We start from the raw sequence: 27,839 nt of genomic DNA on the forward strand, positions 1-27,839 counted from the left end.
TAAATCCTAATCCCCATGATTAAGCCTGATGCTCTTCAGGAAATGGTAGACTGAACTATGATAGCCTCAGTGACCACCTAGTTGTTTACTTGGATTTTCTGTGCTTTGGACATGCTTGAATTATAATCATAGTTGTGATTGATAAATCTACATGTTTGTCAGCGAAGAACACCTCTCAAGTCTCAACTGTAAAATCAACCCAAACCCATTCAAAATCTAAGCAAAACAATCTAATTTTGGAGAGAAATAAGCAAAAGGAGTGGAAATTTGTACAAACAAATTCATTCAGATTCAAATTGGTTTTCAATAACAAGCAACTTACAAATTGCACTACGAAGTCAAATCCTAACATCTAATTCTTCAACTTCTGCTTCTTTTCTTTGGTCAACCTCTCTTCTTTGGCTTCTTGCTCAAGCCTTAGAGCCTCTATTGCATCCTCCTTCCTCGCAATCTCTGCACTCCTCCTCTCTTCTTTCAGAATATCATTAAAGCCAGACACCATAGCACGATCATCGCCGTCGTCTCCATAATCCCTGTATCGCCGCTTTCCTCTTCTCCCCATAATATCTTGGATTAGTGAAGAAAAGTCTACATTGCCATCATCCCCCAAATCCTCTTCGACTCGGCGTTTCTTGATCATTTTTTTCTTCAGGCAAGGACCTTCCTTTTTCGGCATCACTTTTGTGTTACAGAGCTCTGCTTGTTTCGGGTTCAAGGTTTGCTTTGTAGATGAAACTTGTGACTTTGTCACCATGTTCTCACGAGGCCGAGACTTAAAACTCTCTGGACCAGAAACCAGAACTGAATCTTTCGAAACAGACTCTGACTTTGCCGAGGAGACTTTGGACTTGTTGTTATCATCACCACTCTTCTTTGGTTTCAGAGAAGACGCCTTATCATGACTCTTCTTTGGGATCCCATTACCATCAGCTTTAGGAATGGACATTGGTGGTGACGCTTTTGAAATCTTCGGAACTTCTGAAGTCTCTGATAACAAGAAAGAGTAATCACGCGATTCCTTCACCTTCTTAGCTCGCTCAAGCTTCAAATCCACACCGGAATTTTGCTTTGTTGCTTTTGTGGGCTTTTGATGATAATCGTTGTTCATCTTATCCAGAATATTGATCAGCTCCGGCATAAGAGCTTTACTCTCGTCGATCAGTCTTTGTGAGAGAGAGTACTCCAAGGATCCAAACAAGGATGAGTTCTTGGTCTCTTTCATCTCAGCCGAGCAGCTTTTCATGTTATTAGCAATTCTGTATCGCTCTTTCAGAATTTGCCGGAGTTCAGGAATACCCATGTTACCTGCAACACCAATCGTCGTCATCGACATCTTTTCGGAGTAGTCTGAGAACGAAAATGAGGGTAGAAACTAGTTTGAGAGTAGGAAAAATGGTTTGAGAGAAAGAACGGTTTTTAGTCTCTATTTATAAGAGTTCTGGGCTAATCCCAACGGGTGAGGGAAATAAGCTCAAGTTTCCAAGTCGGTTTAGGCTTTAGTTTACAAATAAAAAAAGAAAAAAAAGAAAAAAAGTCGGTTTAGGATAGTCGGTTTCCTAATGGGTATAGGCTTTAGTTTCCCGGTGGTGCCCTAAACTTTGCGCATTTTATTTCGGTAAACTTTATTAAATCAAATTTACCTCAAAAACGAAAAAAGTATATAAAAAATCAAATAGATAAATAAAAAGAAAAATACAATTTACACAAAAGCAAAAATGGTTCATTTCTTGTGAATATTTGATATGTGAAAATCTCCGAACTTGAATATTTTATTTATTTATTTTTAGTTACACACAATATTTAGTTATCTTGTAATTAAAAACATGACATTCTACTTACAAATATACTTGTAAATGGACAGAATTTGGAGCGGATCGATCTAAATCCGAATAAGTACGTTTAATAACAACAAATTTTAACCAAACCCGATCCGATAAATTGACGGTCATGAATAGCTCAATTCAAATCGGTATCCAATGGATTAACGGATAACTGGTCCACTAGTCCAATCCGGTTATCATTATGAATATTCTTAAATTTTAAATAATAAATTAATTTATTATCAGGATACTCCATAGAACATTGAAACAAAATAAGAATATTACCTAATACTGAATCAAAATAACCAAAATACTGCTTAGAATAATACACTAAGGTAAGTGAAATATTTTATTTATGGATTGTATGATTATGACAACGTACCAGATCATTAACGGATCGAATCAACCTAGATCTGTGTTTGATCAGTTAAATAAATGGATTAACAGATGTGGACTATTACTGGATCAACGGATCAAATTTTCAATCCAAACTCATTCAATAACCACGGATTCAGATCAAAATCTAGTTCATTGACAGGTCTACTTACAAAGAGGTCTATGTCAAATGTTGGATGTATTGAATAACAAATGATGATTTGTTTTTCACCGTTAGATTTACATCCAAGAATGGTTGAACATAATTTTCTTATTCAGTTACTACTTAGGTGAAAATTATCCTCTTAATAAAGTCTTTAGGTCAAAAGTTGACATGTTACATCAAGAAATGAACTTGACAAAACTAAAAAGAACAAGCTCAAGAGACATTTCTTGTGGAGGAATGCTAGCAATATTTTCCTCCAAGTTTTCCATTTCTACCTTTCTCGTTCGGTGAGTGACTTATGGATTTTACTAACACATAAAACTCATCATTTATTGCATAAAAAAATAAATCACTTTATTTCCTTGTTTGCCCTTCTTTTAAATATCCTATATATATATATATATATATACATATCCAATTCAGAGCGGAGCTCCGCTTTGAAATTAACGTGTGAAGTTCGAGTTTTGGGTCACTTTTCAGTCGCATATCCACATCTCGACCGTTCAGTTTTTAGGTACTAGTATATAGATCATCTCTGCAAATTTTCATCCAAATTGATGATCGTTAAGGTATCTAACTCGCTTAAACCAATGGACGGACTGAATTTGTCAACCTGAACCTTACTAGCTTTAAGGCAATTATCAATGCCTTAACGATCATCATTTTAGCTGAAAATTTGCAGAGACGATCTATACACTAGTACCTAAAAACTGAACGGTCGAGATGTGGATATGCGACTGAAAAGTCACCCAAAACTCAAACTTCACACGTTAATTTTCAAAGCAGAGCTCCGCTCTGGATAGGATCTGTATATATATATATATATATATATATATATATATATATTTTTTTTTTTGCCAAGTAATCTTTTCTGGGTTCATGTCAGTTTAATATTTTAGGGGAAAGGCCTGAATGTTGAAACAAATCTAGGAATCCAGCCACTAATAGATAAACATTTTTTTGAGAATCCAGCCACTAATGTTAGGAGGTGACATTTTAGTATTTTACTATTGGAAAATGCACCAACTTTGGGTTATGCTGAGATATGACGCCAAAAGCGTTCTTTTCATCTGTGCCTTTTGTTTTTTCATGGATGATTTTGAACTTTTTTGGATGTGCTTCATTGTTGCTTAAAAATTTAGAATTGTTCAAGTCATGATTTTTCTGTCAACTCTATTGGGGTAAACTATTATGTATGATTTTGCTGACCAACAAAAGAACTGGCACTTTGGAGAGTCCCACAGATGTTGTGCCAGAACAAACAATTGACCCAGAATCCACGGATGTTGTGCTAGAACAAAAAATTGACCCAGCAAGCAAGAAGCGAAAACTCAATGAGGATTGAATGGTTTAGTACTATTTAGTAGAAAGCAAGTCTTATTCATATAAGAGACAAGCAAAGAGGCCAAGCCATTAAGTAGATTTATTTGTATCCAAACATTTTGCAGTTTTTTTTTTTTTTAAAGAAAAATACACATCTCATTAAGAGTACCACATTGTCTGATACATATATTCATTACAAAACATGCATGACACATGCATGGTACTTCAACTTCCTGACCTAAATATTAATACTCTAATAAAGCAAAAGCATATCATAAGGTGTGCAACAGCAATTGATATTCCCAAACAGCTCGTTTTTCTCCCTTGCTTGTTCAAAAGGCACTGGAGACATGTTTTCAACGCCAAAGGTGTAACCCTTTTTCCATTTCAATCTCCAAGCAACCATTAAGCTTTGAATCTGACTTGGCCGCCAGCTTCTCTTGCATAGTTGTTGTGGGAGGCTTGGATTGGCTCCGCAGCTTGGCAAACCAGCGGCAGCTGTCGGAATCCTCCGCCTCCTCATGGCAGATAGCTCTAAGATGAGCTTTTGCTTTCATTTCCATCATCTCTGATTCTAAAGCAAGTAGATTGTTCGGGTTTTCCACAAAAGAAATGAGACTCATATAGGCGGTAAATATCGAAGAGATTGCAGTAACAAAGAAAAACGGTTTTCGGCGGCAGATGCATCTGGGATAATTCTCTCCACAGTTACCATCTTTGGGATAGAGATGATTTTGGGAATCTTGAGGACTTTTTGAATTCGAAAAATCTTTCTACGACCCATCGGTTTCATAGCACTCTCCGTTTTCGGCGAGATTTTGCAGTTCTTGCAGTCCATCATGATATTTCATTTCAATGATTTGGTTTCGAATGCGAACCTGCTTGGCAGATTAGATCATAATGGAAACAAAACAGAGATATATGCATGTAATAGGTACAGCTTGAGATTAGGGAAAGAGAGATATACAGAGAGGGAGAGAGAGAGAGAGAAAAAAAAGGACAAAGTGATAGAAACTCTTTAGTTTGAGAACGCCCAAAGCTATGTGATCACAGGGACTCACAAACATCTCTGGGCAAGTCTTCAAATGCTTCCATCTCTCGGTAATATATACCTTCCTTACGGGCCTGCTGAATCAATCTAGAAATTTTCTCCATCAAGCTTTCCTGGACCTCGTTAATGAGCTTCCCTGACTTTGTTTATTAAGCTAATGATGCGAGTAATATTTGAAAGAGTTCGTATATACAATGTCAAGTAGTTTTGCTCTCTCGATTTAAAAAATACATTGTCGAAACTAAATTGGATTGGAACACCATGCTAATTGACTGTTGGAACTAGATTGGAACTAGATCGGGTAGGGGGCATGGCATTGGTCTTGGGCTTCTCCAGGGTGGTGGGCCTATCCAGAATCGTGGGCCCATCTTCAGTCCTTGGGCCTCTGCTGGTGGGCTTATAGTATGTATTATGTACTTTTTATATTTTGTATCAACTTCAGGTGTAGTTTATCTACAATAAATCCCTGCCAACTCTTGTAAGGTTATGTGGGCTCGGTACTAGGCTGCGTACTCAGTATGCCTTGTCTGCCCTAGCGAGGCTGCATATCTTGAATTGGGTGCAACCTCCTACTGGCAGGATGAAACATCGTGTCGGCAAGTTTATTTCTGATCGTCAGCATATTGGGAAAGCTATTTTATTAGTTTTATGGCATTGCTTTAACTTTTCGATATGCCACCATTACTGTAAAGCAAATGGAGTAGTCAATATGACGCTCTTTGCTAATAGGTGCATGTTCGAATACATTATAGTAGTTGAGACTCTTGTTATTATTCGAGAGATTCTCTTGAGGTTTATTGTAATATGGGGTTCAGGCATTATGTCCCCCTCCCCTTTGTATTCATCAGTTTCATCAATGAAGGCCTTAGGGTGGCCGCACCAGCCCTTATTTCAAAGATAATAGTATAGAAATTGCAAAAAACAAAAGTATATATATATATATATATATATATATATATATATAGACACACACACCCAAAATGATTTCAAAAAACCCTACACGAAAATGGAAAAAAAAAAAAAAGAGAGAGAGAGAAAAAGGAAGGAAGATATAATTCAAACAAGGTAAGATTTTTCCAGAAATGAGAATAAACTATATTTCGAAGTTGATGAAACCGTCCTATGAGGTTACTGATTTTTCACCTTATACATGACAACAAATTCACATCACGCATAAACAAATAATCAATGAAACTATTGACATCGAGAATATATCTCAAACAATCACAAAACCCAAACCAATCCATACAAGTATGTAATCTCAAACATGTTTAATTCCTCCGAGCTGAAACCCCCAGTGGCATTGAGGAAGTTGGACGCTGTTTCAAACCCGGCATTATTAGTCCGTCACTCTTCTGCACACTCTTCCTGCTCTTCAATGGAGACAGAGACACCAATCTAGTAGCCAATCTCGACGGAGAAAATGACCGCCGCAGTTTCGAGACAGCAGATTTCTTCGGAGACTTCTTGGCCTTAGTTGGCGAAAGAGAAGAAACCAATGGAGGGCTCTTAATCTTGACCTGGAACTTTGAAGCCGAAGCTGGAGACTTGATCAAGAACTTGTGTGGAGTCTGAATCTGCTGAGTCTGAGGTTTAGTATTGTTAGTACTTCTTCCAATCATTGGTGACCTTGTTCTACAAAACTTCTTTTGCTGAGGTGAAGTATCTGTGGCCGAAAACAAAGGGTTGGGAAACAATACACTCTTTTTAGCCCATGGTCTGTTTTTGGGAGACACTCTGTTTGCTAAGTATCTGGTATTTTCTTTCTCTATCTCTCTCTTCTTAGGAGGCGAAACCTTGAAGTTAATTCGGGACCGGGCTCGTTGGAGCACCGGTGAGCCAGCTTCTGATCGGTTGGATTGAGATTTGTTGTGCTTCTCCTTCTTTCTTCTGGCCCTGAGCTCTGTGTTTTCAGGGGGTGGTCTCTGTTTTTTCTGTTGGGTCATTGGGGTTTTGGGGTCTTCTATGGTGGTTTTCTTGGGGACTGATGCTACTATTTCTCTTGCAAATTGACTTGAATGAAGAATTTCTCCGACTGTCTCGCTGAGCAGCATTGCCGGCAGTGACATTCTCTGCCATTCCCCTGAATGTAACAGTGAAAATTTTCAGGCAATTCAGCCAAATGTTGCTCAAATTTGGTTTCTAAAATAGATTTCCAGTTTCGAATGTGACCTCAGTTACGAAATGAGCTAATTAAGTAACCAACTACCTGAAATCAAGAAAAGAAATACCAAATAACAAAACCCAATTCAATAAAACCTTTCTCTATCTGGTTTCCAAGTGAAAAGTTTCAATTTTGAACACAGCCCATGTTATATTCAACAATCAAATTATTAGGAAACTCATCAAAAATCAATTTTGAAGTAACCCATGTTACAAACAGTGACCAAATACCTGAAACTAAGAAATCAAACACAAAAATCAAAACCTGTTTGACCCAGCTTGTGGATTCACAGAGAGAAAGTTACCTGCTGACTTTGCCGGAGACTTCCCAGCCGGAAACTTCCCCACCGGAGATTTCCTCGGCGTCAAACCTTTAATCCTTCACATAGCAAAAGACCCATTTCAATTCGCACATCAAAACTCACCAAAACCAACCAAATGCTTAGAACCCAAAATCAAAAGCTTAAACCTTTCTTGGTTTACCTTGCAGATTCTTGTTTGCATCTAAGACTAGTCCTCAGATAAACTCTAGTACTTCTCGGGCTGAGACTCACTCCCGAGATCACCTTCGTCCCACCTGTCACTGTGTACTGTAGCTCCTGCAACCTAGCCACACACCTATCCACCTTCAGACCCAAAAAAGTAACACACACCCATTAAATCACACACATGCAATTTCATCAGAGACTTTCAAATTCCACTAAAAATGAAAGAAATGTAGCTCACCTTCTTCACTGTTTCTCTAAGCAGAGCAGGATTGAGAGGGGCTACCATCTTCCTCTGCTTTGGTGGGGTTTTAGCAACCATTTTGAGTATAATGGAAGAGAAACACAAAGTTGAAGTGGGTCTCTCTCTCTCTCTCTCTCTAAATACAGATGAAGTGCGGGTTTCTTTCAGTTTCGTTTTTCCAGTTTGTCTCCGAAGTGAAAAGTCAAAACGGCTGGAAACACAACCACTTTAGAAACGGATCTTGTTGTTTTCTTCTCTTCCTCTTTTGGGGTCCAACGGTCGAATTTATCACAAACGGCTACTTTTTTATTTAGATATTCATTTTCCCTCTTTTTGAAGCCAACCCCTCTTTTTGGGGTCCAACGGTCGGTACCCTTTAATCATCTCTCTCTCTCTCTCTCTCTCTCTCTCTCTCTCTCTCTCTCTCTCTCTCTAATATGGTATAATCTAGAAATGTGAGATTGAAATTCAAAGACAAAGGGTTGATTGCCTTTCTGGGTCTCTTTTCATTCAACACAAAAAGTCACAGACAATGTTATAATAAGAAGCAATGCTCGGATGATTGGGAGGGAAACAAAAACTCTGAAGGATTTCATTTTCAATCAATCAATGGTAGGCAAGAAGCATACATTTCAAGTACTATCACAAAAGTTATGACGTAACCAGAAGAGCAGGAAAGAAAGGGTTTACTGTTTCAAGGTTTTTGACAATATAGACAATGTGACAACAAACTACTTTATTCACTACATCTCCACTCTAGAAGGCAGAGCCAGTGATGGCCTCCTGTTCTTTATGAACTTCAGCGGACTCCAAATTACTGGTTTTCGCTGCAATGCAATGGCTGTGGGAGGCCTTGATTTGAATGAACTAGCCTGCTGTGCTGGGGGGCTACCCATGAACTTACTACTGCTCCTCATGGCAATTGGAGTTGTCTCTGCTGCTGTCTTCAACTCCATTGGAGAGAACAACCTTGAATATCTCTTTCGCGGGACAAATGAGGGTCTGCCATTGTTGAACCGAGAGGCAGAGGTGCTGTTGTTGAGGGGCGTAGCCATGTAAGAGTTTGGCTCAGGCTGAAGGTTAGGAAGAGTAGCAATGGAGTGTCTCTTAGGCTTACGAACCTGCTGTGTTGTTGTGGTTGTTGTCTGAGGAGGTCTCACAGCAATTGACATTCGTTTTGGTAAAATAAGGCGGCTGGTGTTTCTTGCTGCTCTTGATGTTGTTGAAACATTTTCTTTGCCATCCATAGGAGGTGGGACAGCAGGAGTTGAGTAGCTGTTCTTTTTCGGTGGAAAAGCTGATGGCTGGGGCAAGAAATTGCTAATTTTTCGCAGCGGAAGCCTTGATTTGTTGGGAGCCAATGGTGGCTTCTTCTCTGCAACACCCTTCTGTGTTCCTTGTTTCCAGGATGATGTTGATGCGGAAGTAGTGAAAGCTCTAGTTTCCTGTTTCAGTCTGGTCTTCCTTTCCTCTGCCAATTGGTTCTCAAGGTCTCGGACCTATCGAATTCAGTTGTTAAATTATGAATGAAGTGATTAAAATACTGGAGAAGAAATTCAAGAAATCAACTTCCTCTGTCATAATATATTACCTTTTCTTGAAGATTTCTGCACATGTGTTCTCTTGCAGCTAGCCTTAACTGCGCAGCCGATAAACCATCTTGTAGTTTCTTTGTTTCCTTCTCATCATGCTTAGCCTTTTCTGCCAATTGCTTGTACTTGAGCAGCTCAGTGAGGTCTGCTTGTTTGCGAATTGGGCCACTCTCAACTCCTCGGACTCGGCTGGCAAAATTCAAGGAACATAGTGTTTCTCCTAAATCTGAGGAACTTGGGCTGATTTGGACAAACATCAAGGTTTTGCAATCTCCTCCTGCAATTCAAATTTCATTAACATTGTGCATGAAGAAAAATTTAGAAAAGCCACTCAAATCAAGTAAAACCTACAATAAAGGCATACCTAGAGAGCTCTGCAGCATATGAGTGAGCTTTGAATTCCTGTAAGGAATATGGGATGTTTTAGAAGCAAGGGATGAGATTACATCGCCAAGGGCTGAGAGAGATTTATTTATAAACTGAGATTCCTTCAGTCTTTCCCCCTCAACTTCAATCCTCCCCACACGCTCACTACCAGCCAAGTCTACTAGCCAAAGTTGACTCCTAGTCCTTTGCCCACTTATCAAGTTCTCCCCCTTAACAGTCACTCGCAACAAGCTACAGCAAAGAAATCAATGGAAATTAGATTACCGCATGCTTATGACATTCATCATAATTTGAAAGATTCAATTCTGCATTATACTTTCATGGACAATCTCGATTCATTTGTAGACACAAAGCCAAAATCTGAAACTTAAATATTTTAGTGGCATGAAAAGTACCAGTGAGACCGGCTGCTCAGCTCATTAGCACTGGTTGATCCAACGGATCTGGCGCGGCTTCCAGACTTCAGCAGTTCCCACATCTCCTCAAACCCATTAACATGAGGTTCAACAAGTCCCGGCACATCTAGGGTTCCATCTGCAGCTTGCTTAATTTCCAACCTTTGTTCACGTAACACAAAATAAGTACATCTCTACAAATAAAGGATTATTCCTTCCAAGATCCAGCATTGCTTGAAAACCATGGAAGTATTGGGTGTATGTCAGAGAGCTTTTAACAATTGTTATGCAAGTCTAACTTTGAAAAAAATAATAACATTGCTATTATTTCCTTATTAGTATTTTTTTTCTTTTCTTCTAATTGCAGCATATCAACCATCAGTGCATCTTGTCATTCTTCTGCCTTTCACACATACTGTTCATTTAAAATGCAATAGCTGTCTGGTTCTTCAACATCTTACAGAATCCAAACTTGATTCTAATCAACAGTTTACTAAATGCAAGATAGCAAGGTATTCAGTTAAGATGTAAGCACAAGAAAACTCACTTTTTAGTGGGTTGGTTGGTGTTATCTACCAAGAGATCCCTTATCTTCTCATTATAAACCTCAAGCATGCTAACAGATAATTCATATCGCATGGAACCACCTCTGTCTTCTGAAATCCGAAACAACTCCTCTAGAGTCCTGTAGTTGACACCCCTGTTTTCAGGAGTTCCCTCCATTGTAAAGGTCTTACCAGTTCCAGTTTGTCCATAGGCAAATATGCACACATTAAACCCATCCAACACTGAGGTGACAATAGGTTTAGTTTGAGCAAAAACAGCCTCTGCATATTTGTAAAAATCAGAATCAGTGACATAAAATCTGTCTAACAATTATTTGTTGTAACAAAAGTCATCTATAAAGTATTAGCCTGTACAAATAATCAAATCAGTACGAGTTCTCAAATACCTTGGTCGTCCTCGGGTCTGAACACATGGTCAAACTTGAACTGCTTTTTTGAAGAATCAGAGGAAAGGACCTGCAGCTCATTATCCAAGGAGGATTCGAACTCAATAACGGAATTATATCCATTTGAAATTTCATTTTGGTTCAAAGGTCTACATCTGCAGAAAACCCTGATATTTCCTTTGAGCTCAATTACTTCATTGTACAATCGCTTCCGCTCAGAGGACTCAGCAAGGTACTTCTTCTTCAAAAATTCATGTTCAGTACCTAGAGCACCAGAAGGAACAACCAATTACCATCAAAGAAAACAGGAAAGATGGAACATAAACCAGTTATCATTCTAAAGACTTACTTAGCAGCTGAAGAGTTTTCAGAACTTCAGGGTCTGGAATAGAACTCGTCATTTGCTTGACTTCATCAGACAAGACAGTATGATCTTTCTTCAAGTCCTAAACATAGAAATACAGTAAAAAGGAAGGAATTAGATTGGCAGCCGTACTGGAGAAAAATCAAAATCATTTAATGCAGGCGCTGACCCACAGTGTACCCTTTCTCAGTCAATATTTAGAATCTAATAAAAAAGAAATATGCAAATAATATTGAAAGTTCACCTTCATTTTGGCACTCAAATCAATGATCTTCTGCAAAATTGGAAGGGTCGCCCCCTGAAATGGGGAAGCTTCAGTTTCATTTGACATACCACTCTCCTCAATCAAATCAGAAACTCCCACAACTTGTTCTGCAGCATCATCTGAAATGTTTAACCAATCAACCTACGTACATTACAGAAGCAATAGGTATATGCCTCTGCAAAAGAGGCCCAGCGTGTGTTGTGTGTGCAGGTGTGTGTTTGCTGTCTAGTTGCTGAGAAATGTTATGATGGTTATGGAGATAAAGGTCATTAACCTCAGCTCATATCTAACAATACTAATTATTTAATTAGGCCCAAGTCTAATTCTTCAGTTTCTGGAAGCCAATATGACATAGACAACGGGATTCAAAACTCATCTTTTCCATTTTCCCAGCAACCAAACAAGACTAAAGCAATCCAACAAAGAAAGAACAAAATGAAAATCAACCACTTCCAGTAATTTCTTAAACAACTCACGAAAAAAAAAAAAAACCAAGAATTATAGAATCAACGCACCTTTACCAGTGACATCACTGTCCAAATCGTCCGTCACAGTATCTAGGGTTTGAACTGGAAGAAAAAAGTTGAATTTAACAAGATAGGTCCCCCCAGTTCTACATTTTATTGGACTGTAAAATAAAATTGAAATTCAAACAAATAATACTAAAAAAAAAAAAAAAAAAAAGAGGAATACGCACCTTTGTCACTGACATCACCATCCAACTCGCTCCTCACAGTCTCTAGGGTTTGATCTGGAACAAAAAAAGAAGAAGATCAAATTCAATCAGAAAGGTCCCCAATTCCACATTTTCTTGAACTGAAAATTACAGTAATAACCGCACCCGAACCTCAAATTCAACATTTTCTTGCAAATTCAAAAATCCAAAATCAACGAAAATTGAACCGCGTAAAAGACCCAAACCTGTTTCAAAGGTTGAAGACGGCTTCGCATTGTGATCCGGTGCAGGGCCGTCGCAGTTTTCCGGGATCATTTCCGCCATTAGATCTGAACAGGAAGCATCAAAACGTCGTCGTTACTACCATTTCCGGTCACCGATTTCAAAAACCAAATCAAAACAACACAACCTAGAGAGAGAGAGAGAGAGAGAGAGAGGAGTACCAGTCATGGCTTCAAGAGCAGGATTGCAATTCGGTGAATTCTAGAGAGAGAAAGAGAGAGAGCGTAAGAGAGAGAGAGAGTTTGTGAATTTGATTTGGGGGAAACGAGGGGTAGGGTTTAGATTGGAAGCAAGTTTGAATTTGAGAGAATCTGAGCCGTCGGATTACATATAAGCAGCTCTTTCTCTCTAACGGCTATCAAAAAAAGCTTCCGGATTTTTTTTTTTTTAATTTCTGAAACGGCCCAATTCCAAAACCCGACCCACCCGGCCCATTTAAAAACGACGTGTCGTTTTTGCTATCTTTTTCCTCTGGCATTATCAGCTAACCCAGTGGCTAAAAGTTCACTCATGGCTTCCACGTACCCAAGTTCCCTGTTTTACTTCTGCAGCTCCAGTTCTTCAAACCCCAGTTCAACTTCAGCCACACGCTTGCCCTTGGCTTTTTCTGGGTCTGGCTTTAATGGGTGCAATGGAGTTTCAGTCACCAAAGCTTGGTCTAGTAGTAGCTCAAGAATATGTGCCAAGTTTGAAAAGTTCCAAGCTGAGGAGAATCTTGAGGAGACCAACATGACATCATCTTTACAAGAAGTTGAAGAAGATGGTGAGCAGGAAGAAGATGACAGGTTAGTAATTAGCTTGGTCTACTTTTGACTGTCCTAGTGTTACTTGCTGTTGGGTTTTATAAATTATACAGCTTTGATGTGTTATGGACATATGTGGAGGGCAAAGTAATGAATGTATAAGGGAAAATGGTGATATACCCATTTGTGTTTGGATGGTGAATTAAAGGTTGTTAGGATGAAACTGAGTAAATGGATTCATTGAGTTGTGTTCCTTATGCATTTTACTGTGTACTCTATGTGGTAGTCTGAGAATTAAGTAATTGTGTAGACTAGACAGGTCAGATACCTTGTGGAAGCTCAATTTTGTGTACCTGAGCTAGAGTCTGCTTTCTATTACTTTGCGGTTGATTTCTTAGGATTGGACTACTTGAGTTAGATTTAGAGAATTTGGGTTTAGCATGTTCAGGGGATCCAGCTTGCATTGTTGTGCAGCAACGTAGATTTGAATGTGTAGTGCATGTTATGAGTAGTTAATTGTGGATTGAGATTGAAATAGGATGTTATATTCATGCATTTATAGTATGCTGTTTGGAAATGGTTGGCGCCTTGGCGGAGTGAAAGGAAGGCATTGATGTAATTCGTTTAATGATTCAGCTGCTTGCCTTCGGACTTGGAGGGTGCAGTCCGTCAATCGGGTGAAGCAAGTGCATCATTTGTTTCTTCAGGAGGACTGAGAGCCATAGTACGTGCCATGAGAAAATGTCATCTTATTCATACATGTTGGAATTATCATGTGTAGCTATCCACTTGAAGGCTACTATATTTGTATGATCAGACAAAGAAAAGAAACTTTAATTATGTAAATTTTGAGCTTTAGGAGAAGCTTTATATACTAATCTAAGATCTATAAACATCATAAGGAAGATCTAGCTTACTTGAGTATAGTACTTGGAATTATGGTTGTTGATGATCTGTTAGTTCTGCTGCTGGCAATTCCTTAGTTTAAAGTAAACTTTGCTTCCTTCTACTATTTGCAAAATTAGCTAAAGTGTAAATCTGGCTTAGTTAAAAGTTCAAAAGAAATAAGAATGTCCTTCTTTCACATAACTGAAACAGTTTAATCTTAGCCTGAGAGAAATGTTCAAAAAACAAACCAAAAAATCTTAGCCTGAGAGAGGAAAATTTATGTCAAAATGGAGGTTGCATGCTTTAATTCTTGAGCACATCATCTATTCAGTTGCTTGTCTGCCCACACTTGGCCCTTTTATAAACTCATTTTCTTTTTGCAGGTTGAGCTTTTAATTCCCCAGCTGCAGTTTCTAGATGAAGAAGGGGCACAAGCTGAGCTCTGGGAGTTGTCAAGGGTTTTCCTGGATACCCTTATAGAGGAAACTGGATGTGAGGTTAGTTGAAAATGTTTATTTATTTAAGGAACTTTAGTATATCATATTTACTCTAGGTAGAAAATTATGATCAGGCGACTTGATACATATGTTCAACAAATCTGTTTTACCTAATCTGGATACATAGAATTGCTTGATACACTTTTTTTGTTTTTTGTTTTCAAAGGCAAAGACCTTTTTACCATATGACCATTGCCTACATATATATTACCACTTCCAGTGCAAGCAATTTGTTTTAAGAAATGAACATGGCTTCAAAATTTCTTAAATATAATATAGTTTACTTTACCCATTATGTAATATATGTTGATAAGTATACTAATTTATTTGCTAGAGAGTTAAAGCTGTATTTCCTGATGCTGGAGCAGCAGCACTACTAAAATATAAGTGGACAGATGCTGCTTTTGGATTCGCCAGGTAATTTATACCATGCAAGTATATGTTTACATTGGTTAGCAATACTTTTCAGTTGAATATGGCAGTGCATGCCATATGTTTATTATTTGCTAAATAAAATGAATGCTCTTATTTGGTATCAGTCCAAATATACTTCTTTTCATCCCACATTCATATATCAAAACTTGTGCCTCATTCTAATACAATCTTCTGGCCCATTATACCAGCTTAAGTGACCGGAAACCCATAACAAGTGAAGATGAGATTGTGGTTATGATTGTTCCTGATTATCAGATGTTGGAATATGTAGAGAGACTTGCAGCCAGTCTTTCAGATGATCCGGTAGATTATAGCTTCGAAAAATAAATTTACTTAAAGCATCCAATTGGAATATTTCATATACCAGTTACTTTTTTTGGGATCATTTGTTTTTTCTCTAGTGCACCTCAAAGAGGCAAGAATTATTATCTAATATTCTTGAGATTCGCAGCCAAGGCCTCTAATCATGTGGAACCCACGTCTCATCAGTGAGGATGTTGGAGTTGGATTTAATGTACGAAAGTTAAGGCGGTACTTTCTGAGGTATACTTCAGTATCTCTCTGCATTGATTTGTGGTTATTTGTATCTTTCTCAGTTTAGCTGTTTCTACTGCTATGTGTGCTGTGTCCCTGCTGAGATTTTCTGTTATTTACTCAGCAGCTGCCTGCTTAGCGCCTCTGTTTGTTCTTCTTTTGACTTTTTCCTTGTACAATTGCTGTGCAGCACTTTTACGACGGTCTACTCAATGAGGCCTATGGAATCCGGTGCTGTATTTAGGTGCTATCCAGGGTAAGGAATTTAAACATCTTATTGAATTCCTAACATTTTGATGGTTCTTTGGTCTGTTGACTGTGGTAATTTACCATTCCATTACAGACTATTAGTAGAGACTAATACTGAAGCCATAAACTATCTAAATAGTGATTTAAGCTTTAAAGACCTGACTGAATCTTCCTCTTGTTGCCTTGGTTTTTTCCTCGGTCATTTACCAGGTCATGGAAGGTATTCTTCGATGATAAGGATAGACCAAACAGATATCTACTTGCCAAAGAGCTCCTGCGCCGTCCTGATGCTGAAGACCTTGAGGTCAGTTGTTGCTAACAGTTGAACAAATTTACACAATGTGCACAAACTAGAAGGTAATGGGTTTAATTTGTTCTTTTTGCAGATGATATTTGGAAATATGCAAGAGGATTCAGAGCAGGGCCCGTCTTTGTTTGATAAAGCAGCAGGGATGTTCTCTTCAATGAACCGATTTATGAGGATCATTTCAAAATAGACTTTGTCATTGTTGTTTGAGATATCCTACATTATAATACGTTTTGTGCAATATCTTATGTACACAAACCCATAGGAAACTTGGCAGCCAAATATAGAAACATAAAAGCTCCTGAAATTGAAGTTTGCAAACCATATCATCTATGCTCCCAAAGCTAAAGTTTACAAGGTTGTCCGTATTGTAGCTTTTTGGTCAGGTGCACCTTTCAAGAGCAGAGGTATACACCTTGGGTGCTCATTATTGGAGAGTGGTCAACATGGATACAAAATGCTTTGTAGCATGGATTCCTTCCTTTGAATTATGCTTCAATGGAATTTGTTATTGGCATGCCAAATTTATGCTCAGGGAAAGAATGAATTAGAAAAGAAAGTCAATCTTTCTATCGATATGAGTGCAGAGCTATTTCATGATATATCAATTCCGAAGAGTGTGCCATTCACCATTGATCGATTCCATGCTTGCCTTGCAGTGTGGAAAGAATCCGTTGTTCTTATTTCCGGGAAGGTGATAGTCCTAAGTGCCTATATATCGGGTGAATGGCAACTCTGGTGTTTTTAATGATTCATGGACAAAATACTTCACCATCGGGCCTATAAGCCAGAGATACTTAAAAACTCCTACAATAAGGGGAGATAATAAGCTAGCTTTGAGGCAGAGATACTTCTATTTAGCAATGTAACTGCCTAACTGGTATACATGACAAATAACTAAAAAGCAAAAACTGATTGCAGTCTGCATGATTGGCTTTGTACGTAATCGTTCCAGCGAGAAAAAATAGACTACATTGCCATTGTTTTCGATGAAAGGAAACTATACCTTCTCTCCTGACTTCTAAATAGGTTTGTATTTCTGTCGTCATAAATAAGGATCTTCGATCCAGTATATGATCTAGCAATCCATTCCATCTGATCTCATGAATCCTCTTGATATTAGAGTATAAAGCTTGTATGTCAGACCAGGTTTAGGATCGATGAAATGCTGGTACATTTCATTTGTATGAAATGCTGGTACATTTCATTTGTATGAAATGCTGACAAAGCAGAGCCATATTCAGATTCACCATCTGAAATTAAATCCTGAAAAATGGTAATGAACAAAAATCAAATCTGATGTGAACCATTCAACCTAGCTATGAGCAGAAGCTTACAATAACACATACCTTCAGTTGTAGAATCACAGGGTCAAAACCAATCTACATGTTGTGTTGAAGCTTTGGGTTGCTTCTTTGGCTTTTGATATCGATTGTTCTCAAAGCTGGCTTTAACTATAAGAGAGTAAAGCAGATCTGCTTCGGCTGAACTATCATAAGGTTTGTTCAAGATGCTACAAAATGAAGACAAACAGGAAGATAGACTTAACAATGAGACGGTGTATGGAATGTGATACTATTCGACTCTAACCACCAAGTTAATTAAGGAAACTGTATCCGCAATTTAATTACAAGCCTTGAATCAAATTTAGAACCCACAATGAGTAAATGATCGAAAATTTCCAGGGAGTTCATGTACAAAATAAGCACCTGTCAAGAAGCTCCTCCAAAACAATCCTCTGAGAAGGTGTAACATAATGAATGCAACTTCTTGGGCACTGACCAACTGCAAGCTGCACTTGGTAATCTTCTCCATGTCCTAATAACATACAAAGTCTGATTTCAAACTGAAGCACATCAAAATCGGCTAACTTATATATCATCTATTGAATCCTTCAATACTCATTTACATTATATACTATAAGCTCTATCTTTCGTTGCATTTAGGAACAAAGATGAAACTAGATGAACAAAAATGAAACAAACCAACCTTGAGAAGTCGCTCTTGCAGTCCCGGTTGAAGCATAAGTGAAGGCATGAGGAGCTCTTTGTACACATGAGTATGGACAACCTGCACAGGGTTTAGTCGTTTAGAGAAAGAGTAGTGTTGATGACCAGACTGCTTTCTACACTGTCATAGTAACAAGAATCAATGCTTTATTACCTTTTCCAGCACAAAGAGCCTCATTAACAAAAACATCAAACGCTTCACATTCTGGATTATCAAAAGGATCTAAACATTCCCTGCAAGTTCATGCACAACGGGAAACAATGAGCCATGCACTACATAACCAGAGTATATTAGACTACCAACTGACGAAACTATGAATCCTAACAACTGTATGTGCCTCATTGCCACCGACACTCAATAATCAAACACCAAGCTTACCCTTCGATGATCTCCGATCGGCTGAAATTGGATAGCATCTGCACAAATCATATCACCAACTATGTCACTAATTCGCAGCACAAATAATTTCATATGAAATCTAGCTTTTCATACCATGCAAATACACAGAGTCACATTCAGGTATCTAAAGTTTCCAATACCAACAGCAATAAGAAAGTAAGAAACCCATCATCACACCTTAATAAACAAAATAAATTTAAAACAATTAAAGAAAATTAACCTCATAGGCCTGAATGACACGGCGGATCATGGTATCAGAACCTTTTGCATTCCTATTAACATCAGGATGAAACTGCTTCACCTACTTTTTGGCCATTAAAAATATCAGATTAATTGAATTATCATTCATAATTCAATAAACAAAAACAAAAATAGTTATGGATATGTAGTAATAATACTTTGGCTCGGAAAGCGGCTTTGAGCTCGGCGGCCGAGCAAGTTGGGTGGACGCCAAGAATAGAGTAAGCGGAGGAAGAACCGGAGAGGGGAGCGTCCTCTCCGGTGCGGCTATTCTTCACCGTGAAGTTGAAGTTGTGGCGGTGGTTAACGGTTTTAACGGCTTTTCGAAATGGAACAACACTACCGCACATTGATAAACGTTCCATTTCTTCTGTGACGCTCTGCTTCTCTGAACCAGGAGTTAAGAAGAGTAAAACGCTGCGTTTCTTGTGGGCTAAACGCCAGCCACATAGTAAAACCCTTCTACGGTGGGGAATTGCTCAGGGCCCTTTCTTAGTTTCTTTTGCTGCCTTGTGGAATCGGTTTCTTGCCTTTTGTCACGACTATTGGTTATGATCGGTGGCAAATCCATGTCCAATACAGAACCGAATAGTGGAACCGAACTAATTAGTTTAGCCCATTTAAAATGCGGTTGCGGTGTGAAATATGCCCAATCCGAAATAATTTGTTTGGTTGCGGTTTCGGCTTTAAACTGCACCGCCCCGCACCGTGCCCACCCCTATACGAGGTTATTTGGGCTGCAACCTAAATTTTTGTTAACTTGGCCTTACATCTTTGGCATTTTTGTCTTCTGTTAATATATCCAATTCTAATTTGCTATTTTTGTTTAGGGGTGTCAGTTTTTTTTTTTGTTTTTTTTCTTCTTCTTTCATATTAAGAAATTGTCTTGTTATGGTGAATTCTTTTTGAATATGAATCAAGTACCAAAAGAAGAACTCACGTAAAATAAATAAATCATAAGTTTGTACTGGTGTATATAGTAGGGGGAAGTGGATAGGCAAGTTCTGAACTATATGATTTTGCAATGGTGGACCAATAAGCAAGGATATCTCTCAAAAAGAAGAGAAAGCAATCTGTTAATTTTTTTCTTGGATGACAATTGAAAAGACAAAAATGCTCAACAAGTGAGGTCAAAGTTAAAGTAAAAATTGAATGAAAAGTCTAAAAGATTAATAGTAGGGTATAAAATGGCAATAATTAGAAAAATGAGGGAGTAAATAATCAAAACTGAAATGTCAGGAAGGGATAAGTGACGGGGTAATTTGGCTATTTTGCCTATAATATATAACACTCGCATAAATTTCCCACATACCAAATGGTTGCATTTCTTTTATCTGTCCCAGGTCCTTGGTTCGATCAATAATTGAATTAAGTTTCTTCCTTTATTTTCCACTTCTTTCTTTCTTTTTCCTTTATTTTAAATTTCTGCCATTCTGCGGTAGATTTAGGTGGGCTTTGTCCCGGCTTGCATGTTAGGTGTGCCTTGTCTGGTCTAGTGAGGCGGCGTGTCGTTGTTGACTGGACGCAATCTCTTAGTGACAGAATGAAATAGGGTGTCATCGGTCTTAGTTCCGATTGGCAACATAGTGGGACAGCTGATTTTATTTGTATATTGATCCTTTTCATGAGAGTGAACTTTCCGGTCTGTCACCATAAAACCATAAAGCAAATGCAGTTGCTAGAGATGCAACTATTGCTATTTGGTGTATGTTAGGATACATAGTTTTTGTAGAGATTCATACTATTATTGTGGGACATTCTCTTGACGCTAATTGTAAGTTGGGGTTAAGGCATCATGTCCCCCCTATGTATTCTACTGTTTCATTAATCAAGACTTAAGGGCAGCCGTACCCGCCGTTCTTCAAATAAAAAAAATGAGTTTCATTTATCCAAATTCATTATTTATAGTTACAACTTATTGGCGCAGAATTATGTCAGGAAAACATGGCTGAGTTGAAGACGCATTCTAAGGTCATATCTCCACGTCTGACCCACCACCCTTTATTTAAAGATGTATGATACTTAAAGAGAAGGTGGTAAGTTTCATACATGCATCCATTACCCTGGAGTAATTTTTGATATTCTGAGATTTGTGATATTATATCCATCGTGATCTTGCCTCAAATTGCACTTATGGCTGCCTTTTGCGATTTACACAAGAATAATTATACTAGAGCAGTTATTGCTATTCTTTTATTTCATCTTATATATTATCCTGTTATAGCAGCAGCCAATATCGACAATAATTATGGTGGCTTCAGTGCGCCTCTTATTCGAATAAATTTCAAAAATCCACCATTGCACAGTCGACCCAAACACCACAAATCTGGTCGACGTTTGATAGGTCCAGACACGCCACAAGCTACACTACAAACTGATCCAGATAAACAAGATGGACATCTTATGAAGCTCTCCGTAGGAACCCCGGCCTTCGATATCTATTTAGCAATTGATACAGGCAGCACTCTATTATGGACACATTGCCAGCCATGTCAAACTTGCAAAGAGACGAAACATGGCATGTTTGATCCGAAAAAATCCTCAACTTATAAGGATGTTCCTTGTTCTGCTGGTGAGTGCAAAATTCTCGGCCAGTTCGAACAAGATGATGGATATTGCAAAGATCCTAAAGACACCTGCAGGTATTATTTCGAGTATTTAGATACAACATTCTCTACAGGTGTAATGGCTAAAGAAACAGTTACCTTAAATACCACATCAGGTAAGGCTGTAACCCTAAAAGATATTCTTATTGGGTGTGCGCAAGAGCAGAAAGGTGCTACTTACACGGACGATGAAATGGGAATAATTGGGCTTGGAGGAGGGAATTTGTCATTTGTTTCTCAAATTGCTCCCTATGCTGGAGGCAAAAAATTCTCTCATTGTTTCGTGCCTAGGGATACTGATCCCAATATCGAAAGCAAGATCAATTTCGGAAAAGGAAGTGAAGTTGTGGGTGAAGGGGTGGTGTCCACACCATTGCTCGAATCACGCGGGGATGCTTATATGATCGAAGTAGAAGGAATTACTATTGGAAATGATTTTGTTCCGTTCAACTCAACAGGGACGACAATGCTTGAAATGAGGATCGACTCTGGCACACCGAAAACATATATACCTCAAGATTTTTTTCACCGGGTGGCAACTCAGTTCATGAAGACATTTGATACAGTTGATTCGAAATTGGATTCTTTCATTTCAGATGACGAGAAATATGATGAAAGTCACCTTTGCATCGAGGGTACGACGATTCCAAAAGAACCGAAAGTGGCTATTAATTTCAAGGGTGGTCAAAAATTGCAGTTCACGGGGGAACAAATATTTTTTCCAAACAAAGATTTAAACTTAACCTGCTTTGGAATGTCGAACACCACTTCACAGGGCCTCGCTGGTGACCATTATGGTATTTATGGAGGCAATATTCAGAGAAATTTCTTGATTGGTTTTGACCTAGATAAAAATGTGGTCTCCTTCAAGCCAACTAATTGCATAACCAATGGTGGTGGTACTGATTAATAATGTCACCCATCCCTTTTTCCTCGCTTTTTGTATTTTCTTTTGATTATATATTTTTTTATAGATAAATAAACATCGGTGACATTTTGCAAAACTAAATGTATGTTCAAGTAAATCCTAATTTGTGTTTGGCCCAAATTCTGGGTTACTTGACCTAGTGGTAATATGGTTAAATTAGAAGGATCTAGATTCCTCTTCAATGTACGATTACTTTCCTTGTATGATTGAGATTCTATGCATTGCAATCCTCTATATAAAGAGGCCCCTATTATCAATGAATATACACATCAAATTTCTCTCAATTTCTGATTCCTTAAAACACGTTATCAGCACGAAGCTCTAACCCTGAAAACTCTAATTTTGTAACCTTCAAAATCCTGCAACCACCGCCCCACATATCGTAGCCCTAGTTCTAAGGAGCCCAGAACCGGCGGATGAACCACCGGAGCCGGCCGAAATCGACCTGAACCAGCCATCGGAAAAACTGAACCGGCCTCTGTCCCTGCCCAGCCCTGTGCCTGCCCTCCGCAGATCTGCCGAGCAGCAGCAGAACCCCTGCCGAAGCATCCGCGAGACTTGCCGGGAGCCTTGCGCACACCTGCCGAGAGCCCTGCGCACACCTGTCGCTAGCCCCCCCCCCCACGTGCACCTGCCTAGAGCCCCGCACACCTGCCGACAGCCTTCTGCACACCTGCCGATAGCCTTCTGCAGCCCCTGCAAGCCCTCGCCCACACCTGCCGAGCACCCTTGCACAACCCCTGCAGCAGCCTCCGCAACTGCCCTGCCTAGCTCCTGCCACCACCTCCGGCCACCAGTTTCCGGCCACTTTCCCGGCCACCTCCTTCATCCTTTCCGATCAAGAATTCCGGCATTTTTTCAAGGTAAACTTTTCTAAAAGTTCCCGTTTTTGAAGTTTTTCAATTTCTTCTTCTTTTCTCGGGGATTTCTAACATCCCTTCTTCTACCCCCCTTTATTCTTCATAGGGGAGACCAATAACCGAACTGTGGGGGTTCGTGCTCACTCCAAGCTTGGAGCTTGTAGAGTCCTCCAAACTTAAAGTTTGTTGAGAAGAAAAACGATCGACCACATACATCATTGTTTCGATCTAAATTCAAAACCCCTATTGGAATTGGATTTTCTTGAAAGTGACTACGCTCAGAAAATCTCTAATTTCTTGGAAGCGACTACGCTCAGAAATTTTATAGTCTTTCGTGGTAGCCTTTTTAGCTCTGAAACTAACCCTATTTTGTTGTTGTTTTTCAGGATGAGTAACTTGAACAAGTTGAGCTTCGCTCCACTAGAGACAACAGGCGCAGGATACCACAAGTGGGTTCGTGATGTGTGCCAGCATCTTTAGGCTGATGGGATCCTGAGTACGATCCAAAAGCCAAGTCAGGACGTGCTTACTCCTCAACAAGTTGCTACTTTTGAAGCAAATAGAGCTATGAGAGAGGCTAATGAAGCAAAATCCATCATTCTCATGACAAGGCACATGAATGAAGCGCTCCAAAATAAGCACCTCAATGAGGAGGACCCAAGAAAACTATGGGTAGAATTCGAGCAGCGTTTTGGCAACGTCCGTGATTCCCTGCTTCCAGACTTAGAAGTGAGATGGCATAGCCTCCGCTTCTGTGATTTCAAGTCTGTACTTGACTATAATTCAGAAGCACTTCGTATCAAGTCTATGATGGAATTCTATGGACAGAAAATCATTGATACGATGTTGATCGAGAAGACTCTCTCCACTTTCCCCGTCTCAGCATTGATGATAGCCAAAAACTATCGGATTGATGTCAATGCTAGACACATCACAAGATTTCATGAGCTAATTGGTGCCATGAACGTAGCTGAAAAGCACGACAACATACTTGTGAAGAACTATAACTCTAGACCCGTGGGAACCAAGTCAATTCTGGAGTCTAATTATAGTCGCGCCTCCAAGGGAGGATTCAAGGAGCGAAACCCTAAGAATAAGGATAATTCTTGACGTTCTGGTTCATATTCTCGCCCTAAAGAGGAAGGAAACCGCCAAGATAGGCGTGCACGGAACCGTGGAGGTAAAAGTGTGAAGAGAGAGAGAGAGGCCGGCCAAGCCTCCGGTTATGGTGGTAATGCCACCAAAGGCAATAACCGTTCTCAAAACGCTCCCAGAGCTCCTCGATCAATGGAACCTGACCATAATGATGCTTGTCTCAGATGTGGATCAATTGGACATTGGGCAAAAGCATGTAAAACATCCCAGTAAGTTGCAAACGCATACAAGAAGTATCGTGAAGCAAGGGAGGCAAACTACATAGAACAAGAAGATCAAGATGGCGATCTCGATCCAAGGGTGGAAGACTACAAGGATCAAGACCCAGAAACTGGCGATTATGATTAAGTCTTTTTATTTGCCAAGAGATGTAGGCAATTGCCATATTATTATAGTAGATGCCAATGGTATTAGTCTTTCTTCAAAGAGGCGTACTTAAGTGAGCTTTGCTCCACCGACATCTCTCTATTCACCTGGTCACATTTGCATTGAAATTACCAAAAGGAGTTAGACTACTACCATTGTTTTGCATTAGCTAGTTTATTAGATTAGATTTTTTTGGTTAAAGAAACGATGATGTAATACCTTTTGGCTTATTAATAAAAGTTGAGTGCTTTTCTTTATGACTCCTTTTTAATTATGAGCTCTTCTTTTAGGAATGGATGAACTACAATGTCTTGCGGATAGTGCGACTACACACACCATTCTACGACATTGGCAATTATTCTTAGAGATGTTGCCTACATATTCCTCTGTGACTACGATGGCTGGGCCATCAGGTTTAGTTCAAGGACATGGAATGACCCAATTCCTATTGCCAAATGGCACCTTGATTAAAGTCACTGAAGCTCTCTACGCTCCTAAGGAAAATCGTACCTTATTGAGCTTTAAAGATATAAGAGCCAATGGATTCCATGCGAAAGCGCATAACGAGAACGGAAAAAATTTCCTTTGCATTACCTCTAATGATTGCGGACGAAATTGCATCTTAGAGAAGCTTATGTGTCAATCTAATGGACTTTATGTCACTACAATTCGACCAATTGAATCTAATAATGTGATAAGAGAAGATCTCTTGGATTCAGACATATATTGGCTTTGGCATGACCGACTAGGACACCCTGGTCATGATATGATGTTCCATATACTAAGATTTGATAAGGACATCCATTCTTCAGAGTGAGAAGAAGCAAGAATTGAGCATTGGTTCCTGGACTTAGCAAGACCGCAACAATTACAGCATCTGGCATTGTAGCCATCTTGGGGCGCCATAGGGTAGCCCAAGTCCCATGTGATGACGCCATCAATGGCACCAACCATGAGCATGACGCCATGGTTGCCTCTCCTAGTGGCCATGACGCCACACACACCAATTTCCATGGATGTAATGCCATGATGGGAGATGTAGTCACACATTTTGCTTCTAATAGCGCTACAGACGCGCAGGCCGAACCAAAATCCTCATTGGTTGCTTCTAGGACCCCTCGCTCATTTTGCAAAGCTTGTTCCTTCGGGAAATTAGGATCGAGACCGTCCTACGCAAAGGATCCTAAAATACTCTTTCCATTCTTATAGAGAATCCAAGGGGATATCTGTGGACCAATTCAACCATCATGCGAACCTTTTAAATACTTTATGGTATTGGTTGATGCGTCGACACGCTAATCACATGTCACGCTGTTGTCCACTCGCAATGCTGGTTATGTTAAACTCATCGCCCAGATTATCCGTCTAGGGGCTCACTATCCTGATCATCTTATTAAGTCGATTAGACTTGATAATGCTAGGGAGTTTACATCGAAAACGTTCGATGACTATTGTATGTCACTGGGGATTGATGTAGAGCATCCAGTTCCCCATGTTCATACCCAAAATGGTCTCGCAGAAGCTGCTATCAAACGACTACAGATGATAGCGCAGACATTGGTTATGAGCACCAATCTCCTTGTTTCTTCTTGGGGATATGCAATATTGCATGCAGCGACGCTAATACTTCTACGACCCACTGCAACCCAATCTTACTCTACGTTACAGCTAGTGACTGGGTACGAGCCTGATATCTCGCACTTACGCATTTTTGGGTGTGCCATTTATGTGCCTATTACGCCGCCACAGCGTACTAAGATGGGTCCACAACGACAAATGGGCATTTACGTTGGATATGAATATCCAACCATCGTCCTCCATCTTGAACCCTTGACAAGCGATCTCTTTACCGCTAGATTTGCGGATTGTCATTTTGAGGAGACAGTCTTCCCATCGTTAGGGGGAGATAAGAACACATATGTTCAACAGGAATGACAGGAATTGTCGTGGTCTATCCTCACTATGTCTCATCTCGATCCCCATATCGCACAGTCTGAACTTAATGTGCGAAGAATAATCGAGCTCCAGAACGTAGCAGACACTCTGCCTGATGCGTTTTTTGATGTTGCCAAAGTAACAAGATCACATATACCTGCTGCAAACGTGCCTGCAAGGATTGATGTTCCAAATAATGAACATAACGCCACTCCTGTGACACCAAGAGATGGCGCCATTGCCTAGAATGGCAATGATGCAGCGTCTATGGCTGCAGGTCCCGCAAGGAAGCGCGGTAGACCGATTGGTTCGAAGGATACTCGCCTTAGAAAGAAAGCGAATGAGGCAAAAATAAATCCTTTGATCATCGATACTCAAAATCCATCACATGAGAATGTTCCGGATTATGTCCAAGAGACATCATTGGGGGACGCCTCAATGTCATAACCTATCCTTGAGAACGTAGAGATCTCTGTTAATTACACTAGTGTACATGAGACGTGGGAAAGAAACTTCATCATCATTGATGATGTATTCGCGTATTCAGTGGCGCGTGAGATTATTGAGACAGATGACATCGAACCACGCTTTGTTGATGAATGCCAACGTATAGCTGACTGGCCAAAATGGAAAGATGCGATCCAAGCAGAACTTAATTCTCTAGCGAAAAGAAAGGTATTTGGCAATGTTGTACCAATACCACCCAACACCAAACCAATTGGTCACAAATGGGTATTCGTTAGAAAGCGTAATGAGAAAAATGAGATTGTAAGGTACAAAGCTCGCCTTGTGGTGCAAGGCTTCTCACAACGCCCTGGAATGGACTACGAGGATACCTATTCTCCCGTAATGGATGTAATAACGTTCCGCTACCTTGTCAGTTTGGTAGTTTCCGAAAAACTGAACATGCAACTTATGGATGTAGTTACTGCGTATCTATATGGGGATCTAGATATGTAAATATACATGAAGGTCCCAGACTGACTTCAGTTACCCAAATCAAGTGGCTCTAAACCACGGAGCACGTTTGCAATTAGATTGAAACACTCACTATATGGATTGAAACAATCCGGACGGATGTGGTATAACCGTCTAAGTGACTACTTGATTGGAAAGGGATTTGTCAACAATGAACTGTGCCCATGTG

The 27,839-nt window shown here is 39.5% G+C and overlaps 6 protein-coding genes across 8 annotated transcripts; 2 read left to right on the plus strand and 4 right to left on the minus strand.

Moving 5' to 3' along the window:
- Positions 1-175: 175 nt before the first annotated feature.
- LOC112191558 lies at positions 176-1,431 on the minus strand. The gene has a single exon (XM_024330922.2). The coding sequence runs from the start codon at positions 1,331-1,333 to the stop codon at positions 353-355; it is 981 nt and encodes a 326-aa protein (XP_024186690.1). The 5' UTR covers positions 1,334-1,431; the 3' UTR covers positions 176-352.
- Positions 1,432-5,841: 4,410 nt separating this feature from the next.
- LOC112194066 (probable microtubule-binding protein TANGLED) lies at positions 5,842-7,931 on the minus strand. Its single transcript, XM_024334327.2, has 4 exons — positions 7,625-7,931; positions 7,382-7,524; positions 7,204-7,277; positions 5,842-6,818 (listed from the first exon to the last, which is right to left on the minus strand). The coding sequence occupies exons 1-4, from the start codon at positions 7,703-7,705 to the stop codon at positions 6,007-6,009; spliced, it is 1,110 nt and encodes a 369-aa protein (XP_024190095.1). The 5' UTR covers positions 7,706-7,931; the 3' UTR covers positions 5,842-6,006.
- Positions 7,932-8,184: 253 nt separating this feature from the next.
- Positions 8,185-12,828, minus strand: LOC112195303 (kinesin-like protein KIN-14S). Of its 2 annotated transcripts, none has more exons than XM_024335710.2 (12): positions 12,702-12,828; positions 12,504-12,587; positions 12,280-12,333; positions 12,098-12,151; positions 11,562-11,689; positions 11,303-11,399; positions 10,954-11,217; positions 10,549-10,828; positions 10,002-10,163; positions 9,584-9,837; positions 9,219-9,496; positions 8,185-9,126 (listed from the first exon to the last, which is right to left on the minus strand). In XM_024335710.2, exons 1-12 carry the CDS (start codon positions 12,706-12,708, stop codon positions 8,371-8,373), a joined length of 2,418 nt encoding a protein of 805 aa, XP_024191478.1. In that variant the 5' UTR covers positions 12,709-12,828; the 3' UTR covers positions 8,185-8,370. The 2 variants fall into 2 exon arrangements, with proteins under 2 accessions (XP_024191478.1, XP_024191477.1); XM_024335709.2 differs by having other exon boundaries at positions 11,562-11,701.
- Positions 12,829-13,032: 204 nt separating this feature from the next.
- On the plus strand, positions 13,033-16,717 carry LOC112195307. Its single transcript, XM_024335720.2, has 9 exons — positions 13,033-13,325; positions 13,920-14,007; positions 14,555-14,668; positions 15,003-15,085; positions 15,292-15,406; positions 15,555-15,646; positions 15,828-15,893; positions 16,097-16,190; positions 16,273-16,717. Exons 1-9 carry the CDS (start codon positions 13,051-13,053, stop codon positions 16,381-16,383), a joined length of 1,038 nt encoding a protein of 345 aa, XP_024191488.1. The 5' UTR covers positions 13,033-13,050; the 3' UTR covers positions 16,384-16,717.
- A 303-nt stretch (positions 16,718-17,020) lies between these two features.
- Positions 17,021-19,401, minus strand: LOC112195309 (chaperone protein dnaJ C76, chloroplastic). 2 transcript variants are annotated; one of them, XM_040516240.1, is made up of 8 exons: positions 19,001-19,401; positions 18,823-18,903; positions 18,582-18,619; positions 18,357-18,436; positions 18,183-18,263; positions 17,903-18,011; positions 17,543-17,706; positions 17,021-17,446 (listed from the first exon to the last, which is right to left on the minus strand). In XM_040516240.1, the coding sequence occupies exons 1-7, from the start codon at positions 19,205-19,207 to the stop codon at positions 17,565-17,567; spliced, it is 738 nt and encodes a 245-aa protein (XP_040372174.1). In that variant the 5' UTR covers positions 19,208-19,401; the 3' UTR covers positions 17,021-17,446; positions 17,543-17,564. The 2 variants fall into 2 exon arrangements, with proteins under 2 accessions (XP_040372174.1, XP_024191489.1); XM_024335721.2 differs by having other exon boundaries at positions 17,022-17,459; positions 19,001-19,399.
- Positions 19,402-20,975: 1,574 nt separating this feature from the next.
- LOC112193966 (aspartic proteinase CDR1) lies at positions 20,976-22,358 on the plus strand. The gene has a single exon (XM_024334231.1). The coding sequence runs from the start codon at positions 20,976-20,978 to the stop codon at positions 22,356-22,358; it is 1,383 nt and encodes a 460-aa protein (XP_024189999.1).
- Positions 22,359-27,839: the final 5,481 nt, after the last annotated feature.

Source organism: Rosa chinensis, chromosome 3 (genome assembly GCF_002994745.2).
Source record: "Rosa chinensis cultivar Old Blush chromosome 3, RchiOBHm-V2, whole genome shotgun sequence".
Lineage (NCBI taxonomy): Eukaryota > Viridiplantae > Streptophyta > Magnoliopsida > Rosales > Rosaceae > Rosa > Rosa chinensis.

What these genes read in the sequence shown, in the direction of transcription:
- LOC112191558 (XM_024330922.2), bottom strand. Translation starts at nt 1,333, where the DNA reads ATGTCGATGACGACGATTGGTGTTGCAGGTAACATGGGTATTCCTGAA.
- LOC112194066 (XM_024334327.2), bottom strand. Translation starts at nt 7,705, where the DNA reads ATGGTTGCTAAAACCCCACCAAAGCAGAGGAAGATGGTAGCCCCTCTC. An exon ending in TGCAAACAAGAATCTGCAAG is followed by an intron (nt 7,278 to 7,381) that starts GTAAACCAAGAA and finishes TGCTATGTGAAG; the next exon opens with GATTAAAGGTTTGACGCCGA. An exon ending in GTCTCCGGCAAAGTCAGCAG is followed by an intron (nt 6,819 to 7,203) that starts GTAACTTTCTCT and finishes TGTTACATTCAG; the next exon opens with GGGAATGGCAGAGAATGTCA.
- LOC112195303 (XM_024335709.2), bottom strand. An exon ending in CAGTGATGTCACTGGTAAAG is followed by an intron (nt 11,702 to 12,097) that starts GTGCGTTGATTC and finishes TAAACATTTCAG; the next exon opens with ATGATGCTGCAGAACAAGTT. An exon ending in ACCAACCAACCCACTAAAAA is followed by an intron (nt 10,164 to 10,548) that starts GTGAGTTTTCTT and finishes ACGTGAACAAAG; the next exon opens with GTTGGAAATTAAGCAAGCTG.
- LOC112195307 (XM_024335720.2), top strand. Translation starts at nt 13,051, where the DNA reads ATGGCTTCCACGTACCCAAGTTCCCTGTTTTACTTCTGCAGCTCCAGT. An exon ending in GAGCAGGAAGAAGATGACAG is followed by an intron (nt 13,326 to 13,919) that starts GTTAGTAATTAG and finishes TTAATGATTCAG; the next exon opens with CTGCTTGCCTTCGGACTTGG. An exon ending in GTATTTAGGTGCTATCCAGG is followed by an intron (nt 15,894 to 16,096) that starts GTAAGGAATTTA and finishes GTCATTTACCAG; the next exon opens with GTCATGGAAGGTATTCTTCG.
- LOC112195309 (XM_040516240.1), bottom strand. Translation starts at nt 19,207, where the DNA reads ATGGAACGTTTATCAATGTGCGGTAGTGTTGTTCCATTTCGAAAAGCC. An exon ending in GTGTCATTCAGGCCTATGAG is followed by an intron (nt 18,620 to 18,822) that starts GTTAATTTTCTT and finishes TGATTTGTGCAG; the next exon opens with ATGCTATCCAATTTCAGCCG. An exon ending in CGATCGGAGATCATCGAAGG is followed by an intron (nt 18,437 to 18,581) that starts GTAAGCTTGGTG and finishes ATGAACTTGCAG; the next exon opens with GGAATGTTTAGATCCTTTTG.
- LOC112193966 (XM_024334231.1), top strand. Translation starts at nt 20,976, where the DNA reads ATGGCTGCCTTTTGCGATTTACACAAGAATAATTATACTAGAGCAGTT.